Source organism: Penicillium chrysogenum (genome assembly GCF_028827035.1).
Source record: "Penicillium chrysogenum strain IBT 35668 chromosome Unknown utg000001l_segment0_segment0, whole genome shotgun sequence".
Lineage (NCBI taxonomy): Eukaryota > Fungi > Ascomycota > Eurotiomycetes > Eurotiales > Aspergillaceae > Penicillium > Penicillium chrysogenum.
This window is the reverse complement of record NW_026622749.1, coordinates 2,836,201-2,855,436: the sequence shown is the minus strand read 5'-3', so window position 1 is coordinate 2,855,436 and position 19,236 is coordinate 2,836,201. Positions and strand designations below refer to the sequence as shown.

At 47.6% G+C, this 19,236-nt stretch overlaps 4 protein-coding genes across 4 annotated transcripts; 3 read left to right on the top strand and 1 right to left on the bottom strand.

Annotated features, from left to right (window-relative positions):
• Nucleotides 1–230: 230 nt before the first annotated feature.
• Nucleotides 231–9,431, top strand: atmA (DNA-binding protein kinase TEL1; the record flags this gene model as incomplete). The annotated part of the gene is made up of 9 exons (XM_056706898.1): nt 231–407; nt 480–1,816; nt 1,896–2,227; nt 2,285–3,453; nt 3,477–6,727; nt 6,777–7,167; nt 7,255–8,313; nt 8,373–9,348; nt 9,412–9,431. 9 exons carry the CDS (start codon nt 231–233, stop codon nt 9,429–9,431), a joined length of 8,712 nt encoding a protein of 2,903 aa, XP_056571200.1.
• Nucleotides 9,432–11,861: 2,430 nt separating this feature from the next.
• Nucleotides 11,862–12,946, top strand: N7489_001142 (uncharacterized protein; the record flags this gene model as incomplete). Its single annotated transcript, XM_056706897.1, has 2 exons — nt 11,862–12,357; nt 12,423–12,946. 2 exons carry the CDS (start codon nt 11,862–11,864, stop codon nt 12,944–12,946), a joined length of 1,020 nt encoding a protein of 339 aa, XP_056571199.1.
• An 838-nt stretch (nt 12,947–13,784) lies between these two features.
• On the top strand, nt 13,785–15,052 carry N7489_001141 (zinc-dependent alcohol dehydrogenase; the record flags this gene model as incomplete). The annotated part of the gene is made up of 4 exons (XM_056706896.1): nt 13,785–13,909; nt 13,962–14,010; nt 14,061–14,217; nt 14,280–15,052. 4 exons carry the CDS (start codon nt 13,785–13,787, stop codon nt 15,050–15,052), a joined length of 1,104 nt encoding a protein of 367 aa, XP_056571198.1.
• Nucleotides 15,053–17,587: 2,535 nt separating this feature from the next.
• Nucleotides 17,588–18,582, bottom strand: N7489_001140 (uncharacterized protein; the record flags this gene model as incomplete). The annotated part of the gene is made up of 2 exons (XM_056706895.1): nt 17,588–18,367; nt 18,406–18,582. 2 exons carry the CDS (start codon nt 18,580–18,582, stop codon nt 17,588–17,590), a joined length of 957 nt encoding a protein of 318 aa, XP_056571197.1.
• Nucleotides 18,583–19,236: the final 654 nt, after the last annotated feature.

Below are 19,236 nucleotides of genomic sequence, written 5' to 3'. Positions count from 1 at the left end.
GAGTCCAGAAAGGCGGAACGCGACAAAAATCGGGCGGTAGACAGCTTTCGCAAGTACTGCCACTCCACTTTCCACTAAACACAAATCACCTCGCGCTTATCGACTCAATTATTGAATCGCAGGCTACTTGATCTGCGATGCCTTTTTCTGCCAGGTGCAAGAAGACTTGTTGAGACTCAAGGTTTCCGGGTATTGTTTACGTGGGGAAGATCTCCCAACAATAACACGCAATGGGGGAGGTCTTTCTCGACAAGACGATTAGCCTACTCTCGTCAGACAAACAGAAGGCCCGCTCGGACGGTTTGGCAGGTTGCTTTTCTATCTTATCTCACTGCAGGAAGAATGATGCTAACTCAATTTCTAGACTTGAAGCACATATTCCAGCAGAACAAGAAGAGCTCCAAGCTGTAAGCAGTCAACTACCCCCAAATCGACCTGCAGGTTATCAAAACTAACCAGTCTTCCACCTACCTAGACAGACACTCAATGACAAGGCTTGCCACAAGATCTTTGAATCACTATTTCGTTTCGTCGCGGCAGAAAGGTCAATATATAATCGAGCCCAAAAGTCCTCGAAAACCCCTTCTGCATCGCGACTCTCGACATGTGCTTCCGTACTCCGAATGGCTGTTGACCTCTTCCTGAGAAACTTAAGAATCAAAACGGTCCGCGCCATTGTTGACCACATTACTGAGACCATACCGGTCCCTGGGGAAGGTCTATGGGAACCCTTGAGCCTGGACTATACCAAATGTTTGGCGTCGCTTCTACGCTACCGTCCTCATACTGAGCATCTTGACGAAGAAGACTGGGAAAACCTCATAAGCTTTTGCCTTGCCAGTATTAGTCCCCAGGAGAATGAAGGAAGTCAATTGAGTATTCGAAGCGGTTATCGATCCGTTCCCGAAGATCAAGATGCCAGCGACAGCCGTTCTACCCCCTCAAGGATCGCCATCGCCCCCGCCTCAGTGAGCAGGGAGAGGCACGGTGGCAATAGAAATGTCATTGAAGAAGTTGTAACCTGTATTCAACTGTTGACAACGATTCCCAACCCTCCTCTTCAAACCACGGCCCAAAGCATACTTCATGGACTTTCGGAGTTTGTCGAGTCATCTGTGGCTGGAAATGCACATCAGCTCGCGTTTAATAGCATCAATGCAGTCGTTACAAAAGTCATGTTTGATCAATCGGAGCTTGTCCGTTCGGTTCTCTTGGGACTGGTTCCAGTAATTCGACGCCTATGGGCCACTAAGTTACAGACTCTCAAGGAAGAGCTAATTGCCACCTTGATGCTGTCGATGATCATCCTCGTGGACACTGCTCGAAAAGATCCATCTGAATCTCTGGCACATGACATTGAAGCATTAGCCAGTACACTTCATTCGGAATATGTGAAACGGCCAGAAAAGGAGATTCTGCAAATTGACGAAACAACACTCTATCACAATGAAGCATGCCGGAGCAGGCCGGTACATGGACCTTGCCTCGGAACTGCTAGGTCAGAACATAACTGGACAGTCCTCTGGTTGATTGCAGAACTCCTCAAGCTCTCGGATGGTATCCATACCCGAATCAAGTCTGAATCAGTACGCGAAGGCTCGAACAAAAGGCAGCGCTTCAGTTCCGAGATTCAGGACGTATTTCGAGACTCGGTCTCAGCCACAGGTACAAGGAGGATATATGCATTACAACTGATCCCATTCCTTGAATCCGAGGTTGACATTGAGACGAAGGAGTCCTTCTTCAAGCAGCTTATTCTGAACATCTCTGATGGTAATGATGTTGTGTCATCCTGGACAATGGTTGCTCTGACAAGGTAAGTAAATCAATCATTACTAGAAAGAACCTCATGAAAACCACAAGAATAAATGCCCTAACTTGAGCATAACAAACAGTATTGCGAACGGGCCTAGTGCCAAATTGCCTGGAATTAGGGCCCACTGGCCACGAGTAGTCGGACTTGCTACGCGTGCATTCTCATCACCGGTAATATCGAGAGCTGCGTGCAACCTAGTGAGTATGATTTTGCAGTCAGACTTGTTGGATTATTCAGTAGCTATGGAGACAACGCGGTCACTCTTGACTTCTGCCAATGGGCCATCCGCTATCTCGGACTCGTCTTTAAGGCTATGGGCCTCAATTGCACGAATGAGGACACAGCTCGATCCCGGGTCGGCCCAAAAAACCTCGATACAGATATGTCGCTGGCTAAGAGAAGCTTGGGCTGGTATGAGAGCCTAAAATCTCCCATTCGTGGCTCCTGGTTCTGACAGTTATTTTGCAGGTTCGGTGACCGATCGAATCCAGACAGCTCGAGTAGCTGCTTATGCCCGTCCATTGGACTTATTGGACCTTTTTTTGTCATGCACTAATCGATCCTTTTCCATTCCTCGTTATCAAGTAACAGGTCCAACGGGGCACATAGGCCGCATTTGGTTCTTTCTCCACGAGAACCGGGAATTGTTGGAGTATGGTTTTGATGCGAATTCTGCTGCAGCAAATCCCTGGGGTCTGCACGAGACATGGTCCTTGGAGCAATTTTCTAGGCAAGACCCTGATGATATAGTGATCTTGGATCTGCTTCGAGTGAGATCTGAGTCGTTTTTACACACATGGCACGCTATGAGTGAAGAAAGATCACATATCACTCCGGATAACCTGCAGATTCTGGCGTCCTTTTGTGTTGTGGTTTTCCTCTTCATGGCATGTCTTCCTCGATCATTGCAATCTCAATCACGATCACAAGATCTGCATCAAAACTGTCGGAGTCTGTGGGATGCTATATGCGGTTTCCTGGCAGCTCATACTCACGAATCTGCTTTCATGCATTCTTGCTTGAACTTGCTGTCCCCTCTCCTCGGTCCCTTGACGACTTCTGCCACCCCGCCTGCCATTCAGTCTAGTCTCAAAGAGCTTGTTACTCCACTCTCTGAAACGCTCGAGCATTTTCGCCAGAGCTCAAACGGTTCATCTGCAGCCGAAGATCCTATGGATCTGGACGACAGATTCATGGCCGAAACCCCAATAGCGACTGATGAGACTATTCTGACCTTGAATCGAAATTCTCTGTCTGTCTTCCTTGACCCTGTCACATATCAACGTTGTATAACCATCCAACTCTCGGTATTTCTCAGAACCCAAGCAGATTCTGACTCGTCATCCGTCGTTGATTACTTGACAACCTTAGATGAAGCCGATATCCTGGCAGCCCAAGCTATTTTACCTGAAATCTTCCAGGTCTGCTCGACATTGGAGCCCTCGAAACTGCTCTCCATCTTGGAAGATCTGGGCGAAAAGTGTCTACAGTCTTATGAAATGGAACGGTGTGAGGCTTCACATTGCGTTTGCATCCGCATGATGACCAGCTTTGTTGAGTCCTGGACAGAAGGGCCTGACGATACCTTGAAAGAGTCGGCTATGGACTTGTATAATTGGTTTATGGAAGTTCTCTTGGTCCGCAAAAAAGCTTCCCCAAGGTCTACATTGCCTTAGCCGAGCTCATCCAAGTGGTGATTGGCACATGCCCCTCATACGGCAATGAGCAGTCTCTTCCGTCTCCCCGAACAGGTTTGTTCACAATCCTCCGAGAAGGTGATGTGCAGGTCAAATTCAGCGTTGCAAAATTTATCCCTGCTTTATTTGAGCGGTTCCTTCTCAAAGACCACGATGCCATCTTCGATGATGTGTTGGAAAGCTTGCCTCGAGACCCGGAATGGATCGAGGGAATTGCAGTCCGCCTTTTTGTGCTTTCGCAGTTGGCTTCCAGATGGCACACTTTGCTGCGAAGAAGCATCTACCATCTATTTGAAACCCCAGCTCAAGTGCCACTGTCACTTTGGTACGCCGAGAGATGTATGGTCACTGTTTCTCAGACCCTTGGTCTGCAAGACGCCAAAGAACTTTTTCGACTTTTCTCGTCTCAAATACTTTACACGTGGACCGAGACACAGAGTATCATGTCTATGCCATTTAGTATGTTCGGGTATGCCAGCCTTGAAAACATGCTGGTGGACGTCAAAGATGAAATCGTTGGGCAAATGATGATGCGTGCCAAAGAACAGGAGACAATTGAGCTTGCGAAACATCTCCAGATTCCACATCTCGAGCTTTTGGCAGCCTCTTTTCACAAGGCCGAGGCATACAGCATTGCACGAGGTATCAGTACTCCTCCAGGGCAAGGTAGTCAGCCCAAGGGTGTTGAGATCCGTCTACGCAAACTTCTCGGGGCCGACCAGTTCATCACACAAATCGAGAGCCAGTTTCCCCTAATTATTGTTACGTTTTTCGAATCACTCGACTACTATGAGCAGATCGAACGAGCATTCTCAAAGCGTGAAAACTTCGGTTATGCGCTCGACATTCAGACGCAAATAATAAACAAAAGCGCGTCCCGAAATGCACTGCCAGCAAATCAACAGCCCTCCTTTCGAGCACGCTATCTCCTGGATGAGATCGAGTTTCTTTGCGGACGCACTGGGTTTGAATTTGAGTCGATATGGACGCCATCACTGGTGTCATTTGTCTGCCGTTCGCTGCTTGAATCCATACATCCCGCCCTTGGTTCACTTCATGCTTGTTCTGTGATCCGCAAAATAAGAATCCTAGCATGTGTGGCTGGTCCCATAATGCTTCAAGACTATCCTCTGGAGATGGCACTTAGCTCTTTGCGGCCTTTCCTTGCCGACATCCACTGTTCCGAGGATGCTCTGGGGGTTTTCTGGTATCTACTCGAGGCAGGGAAAGCATACCTCAAGGTGGCACCAGGATTCACTGCAGGTATTGCTGTCTCAACACTGGTCACTCTCCGCAGAATATTTTCATCGCTACCTGAAAACGCGGCTCAGGAAAGTCAGCTCAAATCAGTGCAGTCAAATGCAAAGGAATTCTATCAATGGCTGGTCGAGCTCCTTGGAGAGCTCCGTTCGTCTGATTGGGATACGGAGACGAAAATATCATTCGATCGGCTTGTCTCACTAGCTGAGAAATTCTCAGCCTCTGGGGACTCTTCGGACGGACAGATTGGGAAGGATTTGGTCTTTGAAGTTCTCAAAGACCGCGATTCTGTGACTTCGCTGTTGAGCAAGCCTGTGGCGGATCTTGTTCTGTCGCTCTTATGTCCGGAATTCGAGCAAACATCCGACACTGGGAATTGGGTCTCAAACGAAGAGGTGGATCCCGTTTCCCATGTTGTATCTCTATGGCACACACTTCAAAACTCCAACGGAGGACCTCAGTATCGACTTTGGGCCGCTCGGGTCATCGGAAGATCCTTCGCTGCCACTGGGAAAATTGATCAATTGCTCCTGCGAGAACAGGATCTCTTACTATTCCAATCCCCGGACTCTTCTCTGTCGTCTGATATTTTCTGCCACTCCAAGGCCAGAATTCTTCGGGTGCTTTGCGATATGCTACACGTTCAAAAGCATTTCGAAGCTGGCCTGGTTGAACGTACTTTGCAGCTGATCGTCAGCAACATCGCCCATTATCCAGATTTCCAAGCTTGCAGCGAGGTCATTCCCGAATCTCTGATGAAAGCCCTTATCTGGCATCCATACACATGCCCCGTCGTTTTACTTTCAAATTCGGAGCAGGAGAGATGCGAAAATGCAAAAACCAGCCCCTCAGGGCTATCAGTTTCTGACTGGGCTCGCAGTATTTCTCTGTTCTTATCGAGTGCTGCTTTAGAAGACCCTGTCATTGGCTCTCTTCGCAAAGTTCTCAACGTGACTCCTGGCTTAGCGGTGCAACTATTGCCATACGTGGTTCATGATGTTTTACTGTCAGAAAGGGACGATAAAGGCGAAAAGGGGGAGGTCCGAGAAGATATCTCTGCTGCTTTCCAACAGGTGTTATGTGACGTTGGCGAGGAAACTTTACCTCACGCTCAGCTTGTGATCAACTGCATTCTCTACCTTCGAAACCAACCCGTGCCAGATGAGTCAACTATAGTCCAGCGCGATAAATGGCTTGATATTGACTTCGGAGAGGCATCTTTGGCTGCACATCGCTGCGGTTTGCATAAAACTTCGCTGCTTTTCTTGGAAATACAAGCATCCCGAGTGGTTACGACGTCACGTCGATCATCTGTCGTTAGATACGAGCCACCGCCTGCTTTACTACATGATGTTTTCAAAAACATTGATGACCCGGACTTGTTCTACGGCATTCAGCAGAGCTCATCTTTGACCAGCGTCATGGAACGGCTAGAGTACGAAAGCTCCGGGTTCAAAAATCTCCTGTTCCAGAGCGCACAGTACGACAGTGAAATCCAGTTGTCTGACAATGCAGAATCGTACGGTGTGTTGAAGGCTTTGAATGCTACCAATCTTCAAGGTGTTGCCAATACGATGCTCTCTGCCTCCGACAGTGCAAACGATGCCCCTGTCGCCTTTGACAGCATGTTGCAAGCTGCAACTAGTCTTCAAAAATGGGATATTCCAGTATCACCTTTGGATTCCTCCCCATCGGCCACTGTATTCCGTACATTCCAAAGCCTTAACACCTCAGGTTCTATGCTCGAGGTCACTGGCTCAATCGAAAGCGGTCTGTTGACAACACTCGGTTCTCTTCTCAAGACCAGTGGGTCCGCTATTCAGTTGCGAAGCTCAATGCGCGCGTTGGGGATTATGACTGAGATCAGCGACACTTTGCACTCCGCATGTTCTGAAGATATGGAGGAAGGATGGCTGAATATTATGGCGAGAAGCAACTGGTTGAAGACCGAAAGGTGCGTGTTTGCCTTTCCAAACCTGTCTACAGGATACTAAGCAAAGCAGCTATCATGAAGTTGGAGAAATTTTGTCTTGGCATGAGGCGTTGTTTTCATCAGTCAGGAAAAATGACATCCTCAAATCACGAGCTAAACTAAGTCTCGCAGATTCGCGACTTCTAGAAGCGAAAGTCATTCGACGATCGTTGGAAATCACAAGAACACACGGCATCTCCCAGGCATCGCTCAAATCTGCAATGAGCCTTTCGAAGCTTGCCGAACCGTGTGCAGCGTTGGGAATGAACATTGACGGAGCTGCGAAATTCGATCTTGCGAATGTCCTGTGGGATCAAGGAGAGATGACCGCGTCCATTCGCATGCTCCAGCAACTGAAGAGCCAGAATGAGCTTCATAAGCAGGCCATCCCTCTCAGTCGGGCTGAACTTCTTGTGACTTTGGTAAGTTGGACGACGTCCTTAAAAGGCTCCTGGAAATTCTTCCCAAAAAAATCACTTTTCCGTCTAAAGCGCTAATGCCATATTTAGGGTCACCACGTTGCTGAAGCACGCTTGGAAAAGCCCGACTCGATTCTTCAAGAATACCTATACCCCGCTGTCAAGGAATTGAAAGGAAGCTCAGACGGAGAAGAGGCTGGACGGGTCTATCATGGTTTTGCAACCTTTTGCGATCAACAGCTTCTGAATCCTGATGGACTCGAGGATTTCAAGCGAGTGGAACAACTGCGTGACCGCAAGGAGAAAGAGGTCCTTGGCTTGGAAGACATGATGAAGAATGCCACAGGCAAGGAGAGAGAATACTTGAAGAACTACAGGGCCAAATCAAAGCAATGGTTCGACCTTGACGACCGCGAATATCAACGTTTGCTGCGAAGTAGGGAGGCTTTCCTGCAGCAGTGCCTTGAAAATTACCTTCTGAGTTTGAGGGAAAGTGACACTTACAACAATGATTCTCTACGGTTCTGTGCACTCTGGCTTGACAAATCAGACAGCAAGACTGCAAATTCAGCCGTCGCTCGGTATATGAACGAGGTTCCCAGCCGGAAACTTGCACCATTAATGAACCAGTTATCCTCCCGCCTACTCGATGTCTCCGATGACTTCCAGAAATTACTCACTCAATTGGTATTCAGAATATGCGTTGAACATCCTTTCCATGGCATGTACCAAATTTTCGCCAGCAGCAAGTCCAAGGGAGGGAAAGATCAGTCATCTCACTCTCGTTTCCGTGCTGCAAATCAGCTTGTGGATCGTCTGAAAAACGATAATCACATCGGTCAGACTTGGATTGCTGTACACAATGTGAACATCAGCTACGTTCGATTTGCAGTCGAAAAACCAGACAAATACAAAAGTGGTGCCAAAGTTCCACTCAAGAATCTGGCTACTGGTCAGCGCCTTGGACAAGATGCCATCACTTACAAGCTACCACCACCGACAATGAAAATCAGCCTCCGCGCAGATTGCGACTACAGTCAGGTTCCTACAATCGCAAAGTTCCAGCCTGACTTCACTATTGCTTCCGGCGTTAGCGCGCCAAAGATTGTGACCGCCGTTGCATCCAATGGCGAGCGGTACAAGCAATTGGTAAGTTTGTTCTTGATTTGAAGCCCTGTCAACGTCTTTAGCTAATCAAACAACAACAGTACAAGGGAGGAAATGATGACCTGCGGCAAGACGCCATCATGGAGCAAGTATTTGAGCAAGTCAGCAGTCTTCTGAAAGATCACCAACCCACACGCCAGCGAAGCTTAGGCATCCGGACATACAAGGTTCTGCCATTGACACCAAGCGCTGGAATTATTGAGTTCGTGCCAAACACGATTCCTCTGCACGACTACCTGATGCCCGCACATCAAAAATACTTCCCGAAGGACATGAAACCCAACTCATGCCGGAAACACATTGCCGATGTGCAAACCAAGTCATTTGAGCAGCGCGTCAGAACCTACCGACAGGTGACCGAGCATTTCCACCCAGTCATGAAGTATTTCTTCATGGAGAAATTCAACAACCCAGACGACTGGTTTAGTAAGCGGCTAGCCTACACACGAAGTACCGCTGCAATCTCTATCCTCGGTCATGTGCTCGGCCTCGGTGATCGGCATGGACACAATATCCTGCTAGATGAGAAGACTGGGGAAGTTGTGCACATTGATCTCGGTGTAGCATTCGAACAAGGTCGTGTGCTACCTGTTCCTGAGGTAGTGCCGTTCCGGTTGACCCGCGATCTAGTCGATGGATTCGGCATCACCAAGACCGAAGGTGTTTTCCGGCGTTGTTGTGAATTCACCCTTGAAGCACTCCGCCAAGAATCTTACAGCATTATGACCATCCTTGATGTATTACGTTACGACCCGTTGTATAGCTGGACGGTCTCCCCGCTTCGGGTTAAGAAGATGCAGATGCAGGACAATCAAGCCAGCGATGGGCCTCCAGCTCTGCCTGGAGCCACTGACGCACTCGTCTCGAAGAGTGAGAACGAGAATGAGCCTAGTGAAGCTGACCGGGCGTTAACTGTGGTGGCGAAGAAGCTGAGCAAAACACTCAGTGTCACGGCTACTGTCAATGAATTGGTTCAGCAGGCGAGTGATGAGAAGAACCTTGCTATGTTGTATTGCGGTATGTATTCTCTCTTTCCCTTCCTCCGGTTGATCATCGACCGCTTTGCTAATTTTTCAATAGGCTGGGCATCGTATGCGTGAGTTTTGTGGCACTTGTGAGCTCTGTTGCGATAACAAAGTATTAAGCTGTGAACGAGACAATGTAAATAAGCATTTCACTCAAGGATTGTTACATATTGCAAAGCACCCCGCTTGATACCCACCTAGGTACCAACCTAGGTAAGAGATCTGACAGATTATGCAAAAGTAATGCAGAAATTACCCCTTTGAGCTATTTTGTGTACATAACTAAGTCTTGGTAGGACCCATTTTGCCAAGAGATATCTTGGGGTTGTTGCTGTCTAGTCCTTAGTCTTAGTTCTACGTATAGAGAACTTAACATCTCTATTTCTGAAGCTTCGACCGCAAAGTTAGGACTTAGTAGCTGACGTAAATCAACAAGAAAACCCTGGAGGTACAAGGATGGGTTGGGTTGGATGCTCGGGGAATCTGGTGTAAAAGTGGACATGCTATAGGCCTAGGGAGATTCTTTCTATATGGCAGGATGAAATAATTCTCGTAACGGGCGTTGGAGATGTCTGGGTATCAGACATCTGCATGATTTAGGGTCGAAATTGTTCCCTATCTAATCATACTCAATGGACATACTGGGTCTTCTTAGACCACTTAGTCCAGTCAGACCATCTATAGTTCTGTCCATACAGATTGCGCAGTTGATCCCACTCTTTCGGTATGCTAGTTAGTCAATAAGTGTAGCTTGGCTATGTAGGAAGGAGGGGTAAGTATTTCTACTACGATTTTTCTCGCACAAGCTATCCCTATAGCGAGGCAACTAAAGATCGCGGGGACTTCCAGAGATCGTCGGGAGCCTATTTCGATTATTCTTCACTATTACGCCATCTTGACTCAATCCTATGGACCTTCTAATTTTACTGATCCAAAGTTCATGCAAGGTTATCAGCTGCGTAAGGTGGTATATGTGATATGACGTATATTGAATATCAATATCAGAAACCAGGATGAGGTAGTAAAACACATTTTATGGTGGGATTTGGATCTGATTATCCTCTATGCTTTAGGATTTCCGTAGTCTAGATGATGAAACTACCATTTCCGTATCTCCTCGTTCCCCGAAGCTATCATTTACTCCCATGGGCTGTAGCTTCTCTAGGAACTACGAGTCTGAACTCCTAAGAGCGGCAACATGGATTGTCAGAAGAAGTTGCCTGTAGCCAATGAAGATGTCTAATGCAGTGAGGAATGGCTATATCTCCACCATGTACGCTGGTTATCAAATTAGCGAAAATTCGCTCCACATGAGTCAACTAATAAGCTGGATTTCAACTCAAGAACATGCTTCTAGCTGTCGGCCCATCCTAAAGCAGTCTAGTCGTTATATTAACCAAAGACCCTGGGCTCCTCGCACCGTAGTTTCGGACCCTCACGTCTCCTACATACCGTAAACGTCTCCATTTGGGAGGTTGTTCAGACCGATTTCAATTGCATGAATGCATGTTTCCTGGAGTTGCGCAAGCAACTCCACACAGGTCCTGCCCCATGACAACCCAATCCTTACATCGGCAGCTTAGACCGGCGGTTTGTGAAGCTGATTCACTTCTACTAGTTTCCGCCAAGGTACCTAGACCTACCTCGTGTATGATGCAGGAAAATGCACGTATCGGCCCCTACATTAGTGCGAGCCCTGCTCTGCGACTGCAGATGCTGTTCGGCCGTTGATCCCGCCGCATGACAACCTAACCCTTGCATCGGCAGCTTAGATCGGCGGTTTGTGGAGTTGAATCACTTCTGGTAGTTTGAGACTGATTTAGAATATTGCCCCGCTAATGAATAAGTGGCGATTAAGAATGTGTCTGGATATCCAGACCATGGTATAGATTCTAGGGCTGGGTATGATCCCCGGAAAGGAAAGGAGGCTCTGAATGTTTTAAATATTAGGAATATAAATTCAAATACGGTCAGTAAGTGCGTCCCAGTATCTGGGTAACTAGAAACTCCATATCTATATACCAGAGAGGAAACATTTATTATGCTTCTCCGGTTATTTGGAGAGTTGAGATGAAGCCACCGAATCCCGAGGTCCCCGATGCATGATCCCTATGACTTCGGCTTATACAAACCAAGACTCGAATGCTGACATACTTCCCCTAAAATAAATCCCTCGGCTATACTAAAACGAACTGCATGTATACACCAAGGGATAACGTGAAGATAGCGAAGGTCGTTCTAAATAAGCCGATCAATTACGTATGATCTTCACCGGGCTATGGAATGTCTGCTGTGTAGCCCTGCACCAAGTAGATCCTGTGTCAATTTTATGTACGCCTCTAGAACTACGCAAGCAATAGAAAAGGATCCACAGACTGTTTAACTAATGATTTGAAGCCCCAATCCAAATATATAAAGGCAAAGTGGCTACCGGGTTTACTTTGTATACATTCACATTCAATCTCAGAATCATCGAACTCGAACAATTGAAGAACCGAAGCAACAATGAAGTCGTTTAGCCTAGCTCTTGTGGCGTACATCCTTCAGCATTCCTTTGGCAACGCCCAGTACACTGTCAATGTTCCCGTTAAAGAAATCAAGGGAGAATGGACTATAAACGGCAACCGTATTACATGGACCGAGAACGGTTTCAAAACCTCTATTGATTGTGACAATGAGCAAGGCCACAAGGAACTTAGTCTGAGTGCGAACAAGAGGTTTGCAGGTTGTTGTCTGCCGGATCAAAGCCTTGTTGGGGACCCTGATTCAGCATTTGACTGTTGTGCCGGGGGCCATGACCTTGCTGGAAGCAAGGAAACTGGCTATCGTTGCTGTCCGACGGGCTGGACATATGACGGCGAGATTTGCGAGGAACAGAATGATGTCACATGTTCCAATGGAAAGGCTCTTGTTGACGGCAAATGCGTCTGTCCTACAGGCTCTTCTGAAAGTAGTGACGGGGTCTGCGAGCCACAGAAGTGCGTCTCGGGTCTTGAGACTGGTAAGCAATGAGTTGATATGCCAAGCCGCAGAGAGGTTGCTAACTTCATTGTTCTTAACTACCAGGCAAATGTTACAATTTCATCGGAGAGAATGGTTTCCCTCTGGGATACAACGGCGCCAACTACGTAACAGCCGAAAAAAGCGGGTATCAAATGCCTGGAAAACTCCAGTTCTGCAAAGATGAAGAATGTACACCTGGCCAACAAGTCGACCCTGGTCAGCTTGTCTACATCAAAGACGTCCACGGAGGTCCCGCATCCCAGGGCGGACTAAACCCAAACCAATGGCTCAACAATTTCAAAAATGGAGGCCATATTCGCAAGACGGCCAAAATTGGCGAAGCCGGTGAATTCACTGTCACAAGGTGGCCATGTGGAAAATATTGTGTGGGAGGATTTGAGTATGGTCTTGGACCGGCTTGTCCAGCACCGGTGCCTGCGATTACTTTCCTCACTTTAGATAAACAAGCCTGTGTTCCTTTCGACTTCGTCGAAGTGCCCTGCGATGTCACTTCAACTTCGAACAACTGCATTTGGAAGAATGGTGCCGACCAGTGCTGCGACAAGGTGGATTGTTCCGGGCTCTAATCTTTGGGATTGGAGTTGCCTCGAGTGTGTTCTAGGGATGTGTTGAGCAACCGTATCTTCATTGCCTATCCTGAGTGGTTATTGAAGAACCGGCTTTGCTAGTAGGTCGATTGGGCCTTTATTTCGGACTGATTCTTTTTCTACTTATGTTGCTTCGGCGGCTAATAACTTTCATTAAAGCGAACGTATCAAATGGAAAAACATTGCTAAGCTGTGAACGAGACGAAAATGTAAATGTAATTCATATCACCGCAGGCTAATAAAGCGGCAGTGCTTGAGTCCTAAATCGGAAGTATCCCATGGATAGAGTACCTTGGGGGTTCTCCGATGTATATAAACCCTCCCCAATCTTCCATCTCCTACCTTTTTCTCTAGTTATACTCTAACACTGGTGTTCATTCCAGCAATGAAGATAAAAATAGATGCATGCAGCCTGGTGGGACCGAGGTCCTTCCATGACTCCGCATTTGACCCCTCAATTCATCCAGACACAAAGGAACACGTTACTATAACGACTATACCTGCAGCTGAATAGCCAGCTTCCGAGGCATGCACAGTGTGCATCCGGGTGCAAAAGCCGCATTGGCCAATATGCCAACGACCTGTCGATCCGAAAGTTCCCAACCCCTCAATTCGACCAGACCCTCTCCACAGTTGATCAAGTTCTCCTCTTTTATCACTTGGCGCAAATACGGGTTAATATATTTAAGACCCATTACAGCATTCGACTAAGCATTTGCTCCGCATACATTTCTCCAACGCTGAAAATCCCAATTGGAATCGATTTTACAGTTCAATATTTTACCTCCTTTCAATATATCACCAGCAATCAGTTATCATGGCCGCTCTTGAAATCCCCGCCAAGCAGAAGGCCGTCATTTACGACCAGCCTGGGACGGTTTCGACAAAGGTTGTGGAATTAGATGTCCCAGAGCCTGGTACAGGCGAGGTCCTGATTAATTTGTACGTCTCATGGAGATTTCGACACTACATAGGGTAGTACTCACAATGATAGAACACACTCGGGTGTGTGCCACTCGGACTTTAGTATCATGTCCAACAGTGTACGCCATATCCTATTCTCTATATCCCAGGCACTAACAAATATCCTCAGATCAAGGGGTTCCCACACCCAACTCAGCCCGGCCAAGTTGGCGGCCACGAAGGTGTTGGTAAGGTAGTCAAGCTCGGTGCAGGCACCGAATCCTCAAACCTAAAGATCGGCGATCGAGTCGGCGTCAAATGGATTTCCAGCGCATGCGGACACTGCCGTACGTATACCATGTCCTCCCCTCAACAACCCATACACCTCGAACTAACACATCCTCTCCAGAACCCTGCCAAGCCAGTGCCGACGGATTATGCTTCAACCAGAAGGTCTCCGGCTACTACACCCCAGGAACATTCCAGCAATACACACTCGGACCCGCAAACTATGTAACCCCCATTCCAGACGGTCTCGACTCCGCCGAAGCAGCACCACTCCTCTGCGCCGGCGTAACCGTATACTCCGCACTGAAGCGCAGCAACGCGCGGCCCGGACAATGGGTGGTAATCTCCGGTGCCGGCGGCGGGCTGGGCCACCTCGCAGTGCAGCTTGCAAGCCGGGGAATGGGCCTGCGGGTAATCGGCATCGACCACGGCAGTAAAGAGGAGTTAGTCAAGGAATCGGGGGCAGAGCATTTCGTGGACATCACGCAGTTCCCGAGGGACGATAAGGGCGACGCACTGACGAAGCATGTTCATTCGCTGGCGGATGGACTGGGCGCGCACGCGGCCATTGTCTGTGCGGCTGCGAATGTGGCGTATGCGCAGGCGCTGCCGTTGCTGCGTTTCAACGGTACGCTGGTCTGCGTGGGGCTTCCGGAAAATGACCCGCAGGCTATTGCGACGGCGTTCCCAACTGCGATGATTGGGAAGCAGTGGACTATTACGGGGTCGGCGGTTGGGAGTCGGAGGGAGGCTATTGAGACTATGGAATTTGCTGCCAGGGGTATTATTAAGGTTCATTATCGGATGGAGAAGATGGATGCTTTGACTGATGTGTTCAAGGAGATTGAGGAGGGGAAGCTGCAGGGTCGGGTTGTGTTGGATCTTTCTGAATGAATGCTGGAGATGTGTGCAACTTTGAATCTGATTTGATCTTGTTTATATCGACTTTTGGTCCATCTTCTAGTACAAAGTAAGTGGTTGCCAGAGATTTTATGGGCAGGGAGGGTACGATGGATATATATCTCATGCGAGTAACTGCCACATTCGATATCTTTGTAAGAAACAATCAAAAGGTTGAAGTTAAGCCTATCGTAGTCACTAGGACATACTCACATGTTTGAGATCGACATACAAGCACTGTGGCTCTGGTGAATACACAAATCATTGGAAAGTGCAGGTGAAAAGGAAGACAAACCCCAGTAGTAGTGACCCAGCAGCAGGTGGCCTAGTGGTAACATGCTTCGTCATGTGTACCACGAGGGAAGTGCCTAAGATCTTCCACTACCTGACTGCTCCGGTTCGACTCCGGTCGTTCTCGAATTGTCGTCTCTCTCTTTTTTTTTTTCCCTCCTTTCATCCTCTTTTTCTATCCTAGAGGTGTTTAGAGCCTCCTAAGGCTACAACCACAACACACCAGCCCGACTCCTCCAAATTAGCGGCCTATCTAAAGAACGAAGATATAGTCTATAAGCTACGATAAATTAGTTTTTATCCCATCGAGGACGACCTAATATTCTCGTTGAAATGCACTCTTTTCATTGAAAAGCCTGGCTGGTAACATTTAATTGAATGAACAGTTATAAGAATAGGATCATAGACAGGCCTCGAAAGCAATAAGCAACTATCTGGAAGCTTCGACTAGCTTTCCAATAGAATGAATCCATGTTTTCCCTTTGCAGCACCGTGCAAAGACTTCGATGGCATGGTCACAGTAAAATACCCACTGGAGAACATTCCGCCATTCACCATCAATCTGAACGACCAGAGCATCTGAGGGCTGGATTTGAGTGTAGCTCTCCACCTTGGTCGCCGCCCGAATTATTTTGACTTGGGGCGATCTTGCTTGGGTTTGTGGGTAGATTTGGTGATGGGCGATTGGCGGTAATGTGGATGAGCGATGAAGAAGTGAGAGATATAGCTTTTGCTATTCCCCCAGAAGTGAGCGATATAGCTTTTGCTATTCCCCGGGAAGTGAGAGATATAGCTTTTGCTATATCGCTCAGGGTGGGGAGTGATTAAAGATAGATGGAAGAAGCTCGCGGGGACGAGGCGTAAACGGTGGAAGATATACCTGCTTGAAATGGTCGCGGAGTGGGGGAAGTTTGTTGGAATAAAATACGGCATTATTCCACTCGACCAACACAAAAACCACGGTTAATGTGTATAGCCTAATGGAGGCCATACCCCAGTTTGACAAAGTTCAATAGCTCCGCGCAGGCGAGGATGACTCAAGTCCGTATCCGAATGGGGTAGGCAATAAACAATCAGGGCAAACAGGAAGGAACGTACAACATAAAGGACTCAAGTAGAGTTGGTACTACTTCCAAATATGGTTTAGTAATTCGACCTGTGGACGCATGGACCGCACCGGATTGGGTCTGGTTTCGGGTCTATCCGTGGGACTAAATGCCGAGGTATGCCACACATAACTCTCTCATTGGTTACTACCTCACCGCCTAGTCCATTACCTAAGGATGTCGTGGTTGTCGACGATCCATGGATCGAATGACAGATAACGCCGCAATCTCGCAACTATCTACAGAATGCACTCTTCATCCTGCAGCTTAATTCCCAAACTAAGCCTAAGAACAACGAAGACATCATATCGCTGTTGGACTCGGCAAATATCAACGTGGTTACAAGAATTCACCAAAAAAAATGACCGACGCAGGGATCGAACCTGCAATCTCTTGATTCGTAGTCAAGCGCCTTGCCATTGGGCCAGCCGGCCAGCTGTTGTATGATTTAACAAAAAGCTGTGCTCCATAAGAAAGAACAAGTAACATCCGCCAAGGTTGTTTGGATGTCCATTTTAGGTGTCTCTTTTTAATACATCTTCAGGCAGACCCCTTCTTACCTGTCCAGGCTATCCAGCCAGCGCGGATATGTTTGTACAGAACACGATATTCTCTCATCTTCTGTCACGGAATCATGTTCCGAGTGGAGGATGTTTTCGCACTTCACTTTTATAGTCATGAAGACATATCTCCAGGAGACACAATTACATGGACTACTGCCTCAACACTGTCATACCCTGCTGGAAACGAGTGTTACCCACAGAGTCGGGCGACTCAGTCATGGTGAGCCATGGGCAATACCCCGTTGAGAATGATGCGGCCTATCTCGGACTAAGTAGTGAAGAATGTGGTTGAAGACACACGGGGCAGAGAAGATGATTCCAGGAAAAGAAGAGTTGGTCAATTAGAAACTTGTTATCGATTTGTTTTATTCCAAAACATAGACCATTAATGATCTAATGGCATCGTCAAGCAATGGTAACAAACGTTACCTGCAAAGAGCTATATCAACCCCCGAGAGCTGACTTCTTGTCAAAACGAAAAGACACAATCGTTCCCTCTCAACACAAAAACCATACACACAACATACATCGTAGCTAGTGTTGTCTACCTCTCGCCCAATTTCCCGCAGTTAGTTTTCGCCTTCTTTTGCCCGGGACAGTCTCGATCGTTGTGGAAGACCCGCCATCTCCAAATCGTCCCCAGAGATCTCTTCAATGTGATCACTCTGACTAGCCACAAAACCGGGCTTAGGGCCCAGAGACGTATGCCCAGTTGACACCATAGGATCGTAATAGCAATTACGGTATCGAGAAGCGATAGAACCCCGTCTAGTCCGTGAACGAAGCTGAGCGCAGTCATCCTTATAGTTTCGTGACTCGAGATCGTCAGGGTTTTCAATCCAGTCTAGCGAAGTGACAGACTCCCGTTCAGTCGGTGAACGAGGTTGAGCGCAGTCATCCCCATAGCTCCTCGACTCAACATAGTCGGGGTTCTCGATCCAGTGCTGGGAAGTGAGAGGTAGCCGGTTCTCCCAGGAATCTCCCACTGCCTCGACACAATCCCAAAAGGCATCCTGCCTTCGAGCATAACCAGAAAGATACCCATTACAATCTGTGAAAAAGGCATTCCATGATTTGAATAGCTCTTGCACATCCGCCTTATTAGCCAGTTCCTGTATACCTTCCCATCTTGGCTGCAGATCCTCCAGACGTGATTTCTTGAATTTAGCAGATAGAACCGCCATCTGCTCGAGCGGTGTTTCTGCATGCTTGATGAGACAGAAGTGTTCGTAATCGACATTGTTTTCTATAAGTTCAAAGATGACTTGTAGTTTTGTTTGAATGTTTTCGTATGCGCGCATCTGCTTCCAGTATTGGTCCACGATCGAAGATAGTTCGATGAAGTCATCCTCTCCAAGGTCAACGATGGATTTGCTTCGGGTCGGACGGTGGAAACGTGCGGTTTCTCGGGTTCGTGGAGCTCCGGATAGTACTCGCTTGGGGCGTCGGGGTTGCAGTAGTTCCAGACTCCTTCTTTTCGGGCGTGTTTCTCGACCTCATTCTTCCATGATTTCCAGTTCGTCCGAGTGAGGACCTCGGGGCGTTCTTGTAGATCTCGTCGCATGTTCATATTCCGCTTGAATATCGTTTTTTTTTTCGATGATTTGGCTTCTTTTTGGATGGGTTTGTAGATGTTAGAAGAGCCAACAGCCTCTACTGGGGTGGTGATTTAATTGTGAGCCAATCGACAAAATAGGTGTCGGGGGTCATCCGTAAATCCAACCTTGGAAGTTTAATAACTCTACCGCTTCGGGAAACAATCAAGTCGACCACATTGACCATACTGACCTCAGAATTTGTCAGAGGTTGAAAAGATTATGATTAGATGCATCAGTTGAAGGGCATAAAAGAGATGGCAACACGGTTCGATCCGGTTTCCGCTACAATACCATGGGCAACAGTACGATTCTTAGTATCACAGCGACTAGTAGTCACTGTTTTGAGTCCATGATCCAGGGACTGGACGCTGATTGCAGAATGCCACTCGATCTGTGGCCTTTAAGACCTTGTACTCGCAGAGGGTATGCGTCGTCTGAATAGAGTTATAAAGCAAGTTTTGCAGTATTTACTCATGTATCCTGAGCTTTATAACAAACGGGTAATTATCTCAGCCAGTCTGCAGCGGGTAAACATTGAATCAATAACGCTGTCTGCAATCTCGAACTAACCTTGGCCGCGCATCGAAGACAGCCTTCCAGAGCGCACAGGATGGGGAGCC